This window comes from Symphodus melops, assembly GCF_947650265.1.
Source record: "Symphodus melops genome assembly, chromosome: 5".
Classification (NCBI taxonomy): Eukaryota; Metazoa; Chordata; class Actinopteri; order Labriformes; family Labridae; genus Symphodus; species Symphodus melops.
The window spans coordinates 10,165,213-10,178,391 of record NC_136695.1 but is presented as its reverse complement, the minus strand read 5'-3'; the positions used below and the strand labels follow the sequence as shown (position 1 = coordinate 10,178,391).

The window sequence follows — 13,179 nt, the reverse complement described above, 5'->3', positions numbered from 1 at the left end:
TCCATAGAAATACTTGAATCTGTAGGTACCTTTGTGAAGCAGCACCAGTGGGCAATGACTCTTTTAGCCCAGTCTAAATCTATGAGGATAACTGTATTCCATTCAATTAAAAAAAACCTTTATATTTCTCAAAAACTAACAAAAAGTGGAACACACGTTAACAAGTACAAACACAAATGTGAGTGGTGATGAACAGTGTCCTGGTGTAGTGTAAGTGACACGATTATTTACATTCAGTTGGCAGAAAGCTTTACATGTTGTGCTAAGAAGCAGACGAGCAAGTCTTGTGTCATCTTTTTTTTTTTTTAAGTTGTTGTTATGGGGTTTTTTTACATTAAAACTTTTTTCCTAAACATCCTAGAAGAGAGGCTTAAAACCTTTTTTTTTTTCGGAGTGTGAGCCGTTAAAAAAAAACAACCTATGATCTCACAGGTTGTGTGAAATGGTGTGTGTGCAATCTTCATCTTCTTGGAACAAAAATTTCCAGTTTTCTGCTTTTTTTTTACACCAGTTTAATCACATTGTTAAAGTCTTGTATGGAATTACAAACAAATAAAAATCGTTAAAGTGAACTATTTGCTTTATTACTGTACTTTATTAATATTCCACTTCTGTTAGTTTTGCTCCCATTCAGTAATTTACACGTCATTATGTAAGAGGAATCTCTTACATTATAAGATGAATAATATACTGTGGCAGTTTGTATGAAACTTTAAAATTCAAATTAAATTATTAGCATGTATAATTATTATAGTAAAATCAATTTGTTTGAAAAATGTACCTTGACCATCATTTGCCTCAGTTTTGATTAAAAAAAAATAGTGCCACATGAGTTGCACATGCACTTAAACTTGAAGTCTTATCTTACCAGGAGAATTAGTAACTTACAAACTTAACTGTCTGTTGTCCATCTAAGGCTTCCTGTTCTCTCAGCAGTCAGGAGCCGTTCAGGCGCTCCTGGGCGTTCTCCAACAGGATCTGGCATAGAGGCTGTGTGAGATGGCCTAGCTGGGAGAGGAGCATGTTTCACAAACAGGCCGAGCAATTACAGCCTGAATAATTATGTGCTGAGGGGGAGACACGCTACGCCCCACTGATCAGCAAAGTTCATGTGAAGTTATAATTAAACAATAACTCGTTTACAAATGAACGCACACACGCATTTGTGTACTTAAGTGTGCAAAGTGTAATTAGCTGCGATGCATCTGAGTGAGATTGAAGAACAACAATGTCAAATGGTGGAATTATGTTCAGCTTGTGAGCGTGTATCAGTGTTATCTATGTGCAGGGAGGAGGGGGGTGAGTAAAGAGAGGGAGACAGATTGAAGGAGTGATTGATACAGAAGGCTGATTCATCTCCACACCAGTCAGAGATGGACATGATGTTTGACAGGGAAACTTTATATGAAGACATCAGATTGAGATCTCAAGGGGGTTAAATAAAGTTTGTCAAAAAAAAATTGCAATTATTCAAAACTAATTACATCTCAAGAAATCACAGAGAAACACTGTTAAACACAATGTTAAATGACAACCTGTGATCTGAGTGAGATACTGTATTTATCTTCTTCCTTCAAACAAACACATTTTGCTTGTTGTCCAATCATGTTTTTTTTGCTCAATTTTCTAACGTGTTTGTTAATCTGCTCACTTCACATAAAATGTGTTTATTGTGTTTGCTTCATCAGCATTGCATTTTAACCATGTCTGGACACCAGAAAGTTTGTCCCGCTTCATTAACTATTGCTGGAGGCACTGGTCTGTCGAAAACACTGGAAAGACACTTACAGACGAGGTCCTCTTTAATATTAGCTAGAAAGTGAGAGGTGAGGCAAGCTTGCATATAATAATCCTGATTTAAAGAAATGTATGTGAAGACACTTCAGACAGTTTGAGCAGATGCCCTTAATGATGTTTCCAGCTTGTCTGAACAGGTTATACATGCTAAGGTGTCCTTTCACCATAGAATCACTTTGCAATGGGAACAAAAATGAGTGACATTTAGAGTATAGCTTTAAATGTCTGAAACCAGCTTGTTGGTAAGTGTAAAACATTGTGTGTTGAGTCTTGTGTGACAGTGAGCTCGTGTGCACATTTACAGGGACTTCACAACAGCAGCAGCGAAAAGGAATCCAGTCACCGTTCATGTTTCTCTTTTCTCGGACATGTCACATAAAGGCCTCTTGCTTGTTTGTTTTTTTCAACCACTGGTCCAAAACACTGAGATTCGACCTTGATTTGAGGAGCAGGAACGTACATGTTTTTCTGAAAAGTAACTTAACCCTTTGATGATCTGCAAATTTTAAATGTGGGGAAGACATAATGCTAGAGACCTTTCTTATTCCCAAGGTGTATTAACATGTCAGAACTTGATGTTGGCTTTTTTTTTTTGAAGATTTATTTTTGGGCCTTTATTGGAGCGATAAGAACAGTGGATTGAGTTGGAAATCAGGGAGCGAGTGTGGGAAATAATTTACAGGAAGGGAGCCACAGGTTGGATTTGAACCTGAGTCGTCCACTTGTAGGACTGCAGCCTCCATACATGGACATACTAATCATCATTAGTATGCAATCATTTCTTTGAGAAACAGCTCTTGTAAACTTGGTTTCCGAAGTGGTCGCTTACAGAAAATGTAAAACCGTGTTGCCCCCATGTTGGCTTATTTTGTTGACTATTAGTAACATTTGTTATTTATGTGTAAGTTATTTTTATTTAATCTATTTTAGACGGTTTACTAGACAGCATAATATAACTCCCCAAAATATTAGATTGCGTGATATTAATTTCAGGTAAAAATACATTCTGTATGTATGTTTACCATTTCAGGCTGAGTATAGATTTTCTATGTTGATGTGCCAATTCTTTGTCTATAAAGACTTTTTAAAAGAATGTTGCTGACCACAACATACAGTAGTAATGCCCTGATACAAAAACTTTTTAAATTGTGATTTTTTTGCTATGAAAATCTATTATGCATGTATTGGAATGACGAAGAAGTATGATTTTCTGACATTTTATAACAGTTCTAAATGGAAAAATATTGATGTGGGATAATACTTCTTCTCCCTCTTTATATTCAAGTTACGAACCTCTCCTTTTTCTAGGAGCTCTCTTAGGTTCCTCGGGACTGTTGATGAGGATGGCCTGCCCAAACAACCCCCCCCCCCCCCCCCCCCCCCCCCCCCCATCCTATCCTATCCTACCCTTCTTTCTTCATCTTGTCCCATCTCCCCCATCCCCTTTTCAAGCCCAGCGCAGTTCAGCAGATGGCTGTTCCGTCATGAGCCCGGGTCTGCTGAAGTTTTCTGCCTGTTAAAAGGAAGTTTTTTCTTGCCACGCTATGACGGATTAAGCTGGGCTCTTGTAATATAGTCATAAGTAAGGTCCTTTACCTGCTTTTCGTAAACATAACGATGAGCATGGTCTGTTTACCTGCTCTTTTGTTAATGTTAACAGACAAATAGTAAAGTCCTTTACCTGCTTTTTGTAAAGTGTCTCGAGATAACATCTGTTATGAATTGACGCTATATAAATAAAGATCGATTGATACTGCTGACACTGATGGCACCAAAACCAAGCCTAGGAAACATCAACAAGTTGCAGTGGTGCACCTCCTGCCCAGACTCTGGTTCCTGTGTAAAGAAAAAGGTTTTAAACGAAGAATTTATTGCATATGAACCTTTTCTTCTTTTTAATATGAAGGTTGGTTAATTTTTTCTCTACTAAATATTAATGTGCAGAAAAGAGATCTGTGTTATTGGAAACTCTTCCACTAAAGATGAGTAAAAAAGTATTCAGTTTACCTTTAACCATAAAGTCACAAGTTGACAAACATCATATCTTAGTTTTTTTTGTTGTTGTTTTTTTTGCTTTGATGCTTTTAAGGGCTAAACAATTATTCAAAGAATCCAATAAAAGTCAAATAATTATAAATTGTTGGCACAAGAACGCACACACATAATGTAAACAGCGCCTCAACAGCCAAAAATATTTCAGAATAAAACCTAAACGTAGAAACTGTTTTTATCTGTCAGTTAAGCATGAACAAGTGAACCAAAGACATCTTGATGTCTTGACCATCCTGCTTTTTTCCTGCAAATTTCTTCCTTAGTCTTATATTGCTTTGAGTCAAACTCATAAGTTTAGAGCAGCTCTTCTGATGTCGAACAATTATGAATGTTTCTCCATCAGAAAACACACTTTATAGTATCTTTTCCTCATGAGTGGCTGATTTGCTATAGATTGAATATATATTACTTTTTTCTGACCCAACTTTCATAGACAATGTAATGACGTAACAGTTCGGACTCACCCCGGGGTAATACGGGTGTCGCTAGATGGCGCTAGATCATCGACTATCCGCTCTGACTCTCCATCGCTCAGCACCAAAACACACCACAGTGTGTGTGTGTGTGTCTGTGTGTGTCTGTGTGTGTGTGTGTGTGCGTGTGTGTGTGTGTGTGTGTGTGTGTGTGTGGGTGTTTTCTCTCCTCCCTAGGAGCCTAATGGGAAATTTCTAGTCACCTAAATAAAAAGGAAGGTGTAATTAACGCGACGCGCTATTAATTGCATCTGCTGGAGTACGGATGAAGGGCACAAGGGCGCACTTTTCTGATTAGTGGCCGCCACTAAAGTCGACTTCAGAGCTCTTAGAGACGGCTTTATTTCCGGGTGTCAGTTCGTCCAAATAGCAGGTCAAATGGCGAGCGGGGATGATGCTAGATAGACAGATTTTATTTCCTGCACCAGCATGGAATCAGTATGGGGAAATGATACGCTTTTGTCAGTAATACCTCCGTCTATTTTACTCCTTAACTTTGACTTTGTTAAATCTGCCATAAAAAGAAGTAGCCTACACCATAGTGTATAGTTGATTAAATTACAATAAAGTAATACTACTACGTAATACTACTACGAGCACTGAAAACAATAGAGACTTTTAAAAAGATTGCCAGTTGGATATCGTGGGAATATTGCGTTTCATTTTCATGTGGGAACAAAATATATCAACTTTCAAGCCATAATTTTCCACTAAAATTTTTACACAAATAATGATTAAAACAAGACATGGTGAGAGTAGGCTATCAAATACAACGTCCTAAAGAGATGTCATCATAAGAAGTTGTGTTATTTTATCTCTGTTGTTAAACCCACATAAAAAAGTCCCACTCTTTTTTACTGTATCGATATTATACTGATCAGTTTGATTTCCAGCTGATGTCTGAACTACTGATGCTTTTAAATCTTACTTTGTGTTTATCACACATGCACATGTGTGCAGATATCTTGTTTGGTTGACTCAGAAGATTTGAATTGTAATTTATAATAGAACATTTTGGTTGATGAGGAAGTGGCAGGTAAATAGTAGCTTTAAAATAGTACGAATCAGGACATATTTTACAAAGATGCTCACAAAAACATCACCTCGTGGGTTACTGCGGGAATATTACAGAGAAAAGACAGACCTACAGGGAATAGGAAGATACGAGCAGGGTCACCAATGTCAGTATCAATGTTAAATACAAATAGTTCAAAGGGAAATGTTGTGTGTGAGAGCATTCTGGGGAAATGTTTCGATGGATACATTTTGGGGACAAAATTAATTCCTTTTGACGTTGAAACAAAAACCATAAAAACGATAACAACAAAAGTCACTGCCTCTAATGCCAACCTTCAGTTTAAGGTTAAAGGGCATGACCTTGTCGGACAAAGCGACACGAGATTTACAGTCTAAATAGGCTAATGCAAGTTTTTTTTTGTCCTTTTCGGGTCTAAAATAATAAATAACGGTTTTTGTGGTCCTTGGACAAAACAGAAGAGAGTGCATTTTGTAGACAAAAGAACGTTACCATAAAAGTATAATCTACACAAAGACTGTGAATTGTAAGGGAATAATACATTTTTAAAATACTTAGGATTGTGTTTATTATAAACCCAAGTAATAGTATACGCCATATCTGACAATGGCATTGAAACCTATAGTCTACAGCTTAACGGTTAAATAACCAATTATAAACCATTTTAATCACTATGTACCATAGCCTATCCTCGAACCACACTTTGGGAACCCCTGATTTAGTCCTGGATAGTAGTTCTGTTTTCTCAGCCAAAGCCAGTAGAAGCAGCCCGGGGCAGAAGCAGCACATCATCGACTCACAATCATTCATCAACCCTGATTTTCTCTCAGCCATTAATTCCATCCATCCACCGGGCTCAAAGAAAGAAGCGTATTTTCCACAGCACAGATGTCAGACAGACCGTGAACCCATCGCAGCAGCCTTCTGCTTTGCTCGATTAAAAAATACATTTAGGCTCGAAGTTGGAAAAAAGCTGTTTAATATCAACCCCATTATTTAAAAATGTGCAAGTCCGTTATTCATGTGTGAGGTGATGAAACACCTACAGGCGTTTCTCACCTCAGCTTTATCTACCCCAAGTTCATCCAGTGAATATGACACAGCCTACATCCCCCCAAACCACACGGCTGCTTTAACGAGCAATAAAAGAAAACAAGAAAACAGCGTCGGATTGCTACAGGTCTACATCCCACAACTTGAATTTCCAGTGAATTATGAGTTGGATCGATTCATTAAAGCTACTGAGGAAAGATTTCACTGCCAAGATCTTTTCTGCTTATTGTTTTCTGCAAAAGAAACACATCACGAGGGCAAAAAAGAGAAGAAAAAAAACAGCTCCCACATGAGAGGAAAAACATAAACCAAATCCCTGGATATTTGACTTTTTTTGTTGCATAAAAACGAAAAACAAGCTTTTGTACGAAAAGATGTATATACATGGCTGTGACGGTCCAGGCTGTGGCAATCCCGCTGAAAAATAAAAATATGTCTCTTTACTTCCCTTAAAATAATAATTATTAAAAAGAAAACCTCGGTTTCATTTCATATATATCTCACCCTCTGTGTCATCTATAAAAGCCATTGTATAATAAATTACAATCTCATTAACAATACTAAAAAATAAAATAAAATGTCTACCAGCAGTTTCCCCCATAATAAAGCAACATTAAAGATGGATAAAACGGCTGAAATGAAATGCATGGCAACGACCCTAGAAACATAAAAAATACATAATAAAAATAATAATAATTTTGATCATATGCTGCAATTTTTTGGAAGGTCACTAAAATGTGTTTTAGGGAGAAAGGCCTGATAATTACCTTTGTTTCTTATTAATGTTAGTTATCCGTTTTTATTCTCTCTGAAGTCTGATTTATTAAGGAAAATTCTCGAAAGTGATTAGTCTGATAAGTTCTTAAAGCACTATGTTTTGATTGGAAACACAGTCCTGTGTAATCTCACGACGGAAATCAAATGACATACCAAAAGTGGAAAATTTAAATATTTGAATTTGATTTCGCATTAATGGTTTCATCGTTAGCCTCAAAATGCGCCAGAAACAATAATAAAAAATAATAATAACACATAATCGAGCATAATTTCGGCAGCAAAATGAACATTAAATAGAACAGTCACAAGGCAGTAGATAGGGTGTGAATGAGACTTGATTTAAAAAAAAAAAAAAAAAAACTCAACCTGCTTGTTTTTGAAAACAACAATCCAAAAGTGCCCCAGTGAAGAAAGTATAAAGATGGATGAAGCATGACTTTCAAAGTTATACAATATTTACAAAAGTGAATCCAAAGGTTCTGTGAGTGTTAATGATATATGTTTGTAGATTTCTTTATATTTATAGCCCATATTATGGAAAAGTGCCAGAATATCCAATCAATCGTCAGGGAGCCCTTCCTACAGCTGAGAGACTCTCTGAGGGGAGAGAGCTTTTATTTAACGCTTATTTAGTGAAATGATGAATGGACCTTTTGTTTATACTGCTGTTTGACTCATGACAGACTTTTATTTACCATTTAACTGCTCTCGGGGCAAATATAAAAGAGTTTTGCAAAGGAGGTGCAAACAACTATAAAATAATAACAACAATAATCAGTGCTGAAAAATAAATCCTGACCTCGGTGTTCACAGCATAAATAAGAGCTGGATGGCCTGCAGCTTCCCAACAGTGTTCCGAATGTAACGCGGCTCTGTGCTGCCTGACTGACAGATGGGACTCAGGCGATGCTCACCCTCAGCTGGACTCCACTGAACTGGGGCTGCAGCATTTACTGGCCTCCAGTTTACTCCATTAACGAAGCTCCCTTGACCCCCTGCAACAACCACCTACCCATCACTGCTGGACGCACAATTTAGAGCTACAAAACTAAACGCCATTGCATTTCTTTTCCATTTTACGCACAGACAAAAAGTGTTTGTGATTCGATATAAAAGTGTTGAATGGAAACCATTCAGCTAGCTTTTCCTCTAAAACCAGGTAGACAATACCTCTTCCCCTCCCTCTTTTTTGTCAAGTATTATTTCAATACACAATAGGGGCTACACCTTGAAACTGCGTCGACTACAGTCACAGTGCTGGGCTTGTATCCTGGTAGAACACAACACAGGCTTATGTTCCTTTAGCTCTGGGTGTGAAAAATGTCCTGTCCTCCCCTCACTCTTTTTCCGTATGTTAGATATTCACTGCAGATACTGTGTGAGTACTCACTGCAATCTATTATACATAAAGCACCCACTATAGCGTCTCATAGTCCAGTGATTTATATATAACCTTGGGGATAAATAAATGGAGAAGCATGTCCTGGAGGGTCCAGCAGAGTTCATTGGATCGGGGTCTGGACCCCATGGTGCGGCGGCGTGTCCCCGTACACATCCTCACTCCCTGGCAGTGCTCCGGGAGGGGTCATGCGTTTCTCCTTCTGTCTCCTGTTACAAAACCAAACCCTCACCACTTCTTTCTCCAGGTGGAGACTGTCCGCCAGGCCGATTATTTCCGACGCTGCTGGTTTAGGGCACTTCAAAAAATGGCTCTCCAAAGCCCCCTTTACGCTTACCTCTATTGAAGTCCGTTTTTTCCTTTTTCTCCCCTGCGCGGCGATTTTGTCCAGGCTTGTAGGACTGCCCGAGGTGGAGTCCGCCTCCTCCAACCACTTGTTCAACAGAGGCTTCAGCTTGCACATGTTTTTGAAGCTGAGCTGCAGGGCCTCAAACCTGCATATGGTGGTTTGGGAAAATACATTTCCGTACAGGGTCCCCAGGGCGAGTCCCACGTCCGCCTGCGTAAAGCCCAACTTGATCCTCCGCTGTTTAAACTGCTTGGCAAACTGCTCCAGGTCATCCGACGTCGGCGTGTCCTCGTCCGAGTGGTCGTGGTGGCTCTGCGGTCGGTGCTGGTGCTGATGCTGGGACGGCGGATGACCGTGTTCGCTAAGGTGCGGGCTGTGGTGCTCGTCATGACTGTCTCTTATGTTGTGGTGATGCATCCCCTGCCCGCTACCCGGGATCAGCCCGTTGACGCTGAAACCCGGCTGGGAGTAGATAAGGCTTTGGCCGTTCGTCGTCGCCATGCTCGGTATGTGCGCCGCGGTGGTGGTTCTCCACGCCCGACCGTCGTGGTGGTTCCCGTGCGTCTGGTGCACCAGATGGGGTGGCCGAGACTGGTGCTGCAGGTTGCTGCTGGAGTTGTGCATCTCGTCCCGGGCGCCCTGCACCGTGGGCTTGATGTCCTGCTCCGCGCCTAGCGGGCTGGAGGACCACGGGGCTCCCTCTCCGTGGGACAGCGCCGTGATCCACTGGTGTGCGTGGCTGAGCGTGTGGCTGTTGCTCTGCAGCGGGTAGTCGCTCTGCAACAGGCTCTGCGCGTCCCGGTACGCTGTCGCTTGCTGCATGCTGCCGGGCTCCGAGTGCACGATGGATGCGCTGGAGGTGAGGATACTGTAGTGGTTAGACGCTGCGGTCGCCATGACTCTCGGAGCCGGACTGGTCGCTCTTATTAAAGGAACCTCGCATTTGACAGATACTCTCCTGCCCACAGGCGGCTCCCAGGCGCTCTGCCAAGTGGACGCCGAGGCGCACCTGGACTCCGCCCCGCCCTCACCGCTCATTGGAGCTCAAAAGATGATGGACGTGGTTACCAAGAGCAACGGCACGATGATTGGTTGCGGGGAAGTCTCAACAAACACTACTCTTCTTGTTGGAGAGGTGCGAGTTGAGGCTCCCGTGGAAGTGGAGAGTCGGAGTGCAGCATGGGGAAACGGAGCAGCAGGATCAGCAGTGCAACTGTAAGATACAGTTGATTTACTTTGATTATCAAGTTCTGTCAAGGCTCTGCCTGTAGGTAGCCTAGATCCAGGAGAGAGAGAGCGAGAGAGTTTCCTTTCAGACTTATACAAGGGCTGCGTGGGAACTTGTATTCTTTTTTTAGCTAGATCATTTCTGTAAATTCTATGACTGTTATTCTGCGCATAATAATGTATTGAATGTTTATATGGAAAAATGAGTGCACCATCAAATTTGGTTATGGCCATTTAAACCTTTTCTTTACGGCACAAATCGATTTTAGTTGGAATATTTGTATACATACACACTTCGTGTCTTTTTTTTGTGCTGTATGTTTCAACATGTTCTGCTAGGATATTGTAGGTTTACACATCAACGAGTAATTTATGTGTGCAGTGTTGTGTATGTGAGCAGATGAGTGAAGTGTTAAATAGTAATCTTCATTAAGTTAACCACTATATTTAAATTAAGATAATATAAGATATTTAAATTTAAAACAAAAGGCATGTCAAAATAACTGAAAGTAACACTGTCCAACAAAGTTCACTTTAATGATGACATTTGAGATGGAGGTGGAGTGCAGGAGAAATTAACGTTTATTATGTGATTGGTTTGTTTTCAAAATAAGATAGATTGAGAAGGAAAAAGGTGATCCACATTTGAATGAAAATAATTTTTATTTAAAAGAACTTTACTCCCTGTGATAAAATATTAATACATTTCCTTTATTCAGAAAAAAAGGACACTGCTGGAACTCAGTTGTTGACACTTAGTGTAGCCTTACACTTATTTTGCATATTTTTAAAACTGTCTGTAGGGAGATCTGCTCTTAAAAAATACACTGAGTGCATTCATATTCTTGCTATGTTTATTCGACTAATATATTCATTGATAATTAGATAAATAAAAAAGTCCATATATCCTGAACGTTTTCCTAAATTCTTCAGTGTTTGTAAAAATGTTGATGTCTATGTTTCTTTTTCTCAATGAAATCTACACCTTTCATGTGTCTGAACCAAAAAACCTTAACAGCTAATATTAAAAAACAAATCCCCTTTTATGTTCTATTGGCTGCATTTGTAAGACTGCATTGGGAGGCTTGGTTACACAGTAAAAAAAAACAGGATAGCTTAAAAACATAGCTTGAATAACTTACTTTTTTTTGTGGAAACGTTGAAACTTTATGTGGTTTCAAAATGTCCCTTCAAGGAATGTAGTTTGGGACGTTTCACATGTACCTTAATAGTTGTTTACAGCACGGCAAAGGATCTATTAGGGATCACTGGAGCATGGTGCAGCATTATTGAAAGCTTTTAAGATTCTTAAATAAAGAGTAAAAGAGATTTCAAATCATTTTCAGGTCTTATACACGAGGCTTTTAGAGTTAATAGTGTGTGAAAATCTTCTTTGGCAGCTCATCGTCCAGTAAAGTGAAGACAGACACAAGTGAGGATGAGGATTAAGTCCAGACTCAGGCCTCCAGTCCAGGGCATGGAGGGCAGGGTTCCATCCCGTCCCAGCTGTCATCCCCCAGTGTCAGCTTCAGGGACCAGGACTTTGTCCAGAGAGGGGACATTCCTGGCTTGCTGCTGCTGGTTGCCATAGGGAGAGGTAAATGAAACAACAGCCGTTGCGTCGCTGCAGCTCCCCCCCTCTTTCCCCTGTTCCTGGGCTATCGAAAGGCCTCTATTTAGAGAGGCTCTCTGGTGCGGGGACAAAGCCTTCACAGGGATAAAGGAGGGAGGAGTAAAAAGCACAGGGCCCTGAGAGAGAGAAAGGGCCAGAAAAACTGAGAAAGATGAGAGAGATTATGTCTGTCCTCAAAGCCACTCCTCACACATGCAGAGACATAAAGAAACCGTGTGAGAAAAAACACTAAAATGTAGCTTAGCAGAAGCTTTTTTCAGATCTCTAACTCTTTAAGCAGTCTCTTTTTATATTACACGCCATTAATAATTCCAGCTGTATACATGTCATTAAAAAGCACTTTTAGACAGTTTTTTGGCCAATAACAATTTAATCTACCAAGACTGAAGCAATACACACTGGCTACAAATTAAACCTATAAATCAATAGAGGCAGTTTTTCAAATCCTCTATTGAGACCTTCTAAACTATGCAAATGATTGAAACTGTAATTAAACATTTTATTTAATAACTTGGACCCATTAGGAAAATTAAAAGGTAATAAAAAAGCAATTATCTAAGAATTATTTTCACAAAATATTCAAACTGTGCAGTAAAAGCATAAAAGTCAACACATTGAATGTGCACACCCACAAATTCTCAGCAATGTTAATTTATTCCAGAAGTTCACACAAGGACATATGACATGTGTTTAGACTGAGGTCTGTGAACAATACAAGGGCATGTAACAAAGGACAAGTGCTAATTACAGAATTCTCTAATCTGTGCTAAACATGACCAGGGTTACGTTCTGATCTTTTGCATTAAGGAGAAAAAATATATTTGGCTTGTTGCTGCTTTAGTTGCAAAAACAGACAATGAAGCTGCACATGTACAAGAATGTTTATACAAAGTTACAAACTGCTGTCTTCTGTCATTAACACACGTCCTTTTTGCTTGGATAAATGCAAGACAGCAGTAATTATCAGTCGTTAATATTTCTGATGTTGGTGGTCTGTTGACATAAGTAAGACGGGTAAACAGTTATATAAACCAGGCCTATGATGATCAATGCAGAAGAACAAAATGCTCAAATTTCATGTACAACTCAAGCTCTTCAATTAAGTATTACTGATTGGGCCTTTAATGGATCTCATTTCATAGGCTAATAATCCTTTATGGATGTGAATCCAGCTGCACTGATAGCACATGAAGCCTCCAGGATTTAAGTCATACAAGGAAAAGTTTCCAGGCACGGCTCAGTAATTCATTCTGGTAATATTGAACATTATTGTGGCGTAACATTGAAATCGGCCAAATCAAAAGAACATTGTGGTAATTAGGCTGTAATTCAAAGAATTACCACATCGCCACACAGGCTTAAATAGTCGTGTTGGGAGAAACG

The 13,179-nt window shown here is 39.6% G+C and overlaps 1 protein-coding gene across 1 annotated transcript; it reads right to left on the bottom strand.

Annotated features, from left to right (window-relative positions):
• Nucleotides 1-5,904: 5,904 nt before the first annotated feature.
• On the bottom strand, nucleotides 5,905-10,149 carry pou3f2b (POU class 3 homeobox 2b). The gene has a single exon (XM_079342865.1). The coding sequence runs from the start codon at nucleotides 9,972-9,974 to the stop codon at nucleotides 8,691-8,693; it is 1,284 nt and encodes a 427-aa protein (XP_079198991.1). The 5' UTR covers nucleotides 9,975-10,149; the 3' UTR covers nucleotides 5,905-8,690.
• Nucleotides 10,150-13,179: the final 3,030 nt, after the last annotated feature.

Coding starts and splice junctions, on each gene's coding strand:
- pou3f2b (XM_079342865.1), bottom strand. CDS start 9,974: ATGAGCGGTGAGGGCGGGGCGGAGTCCAGGTGCGCCTCGGCGTCCACT.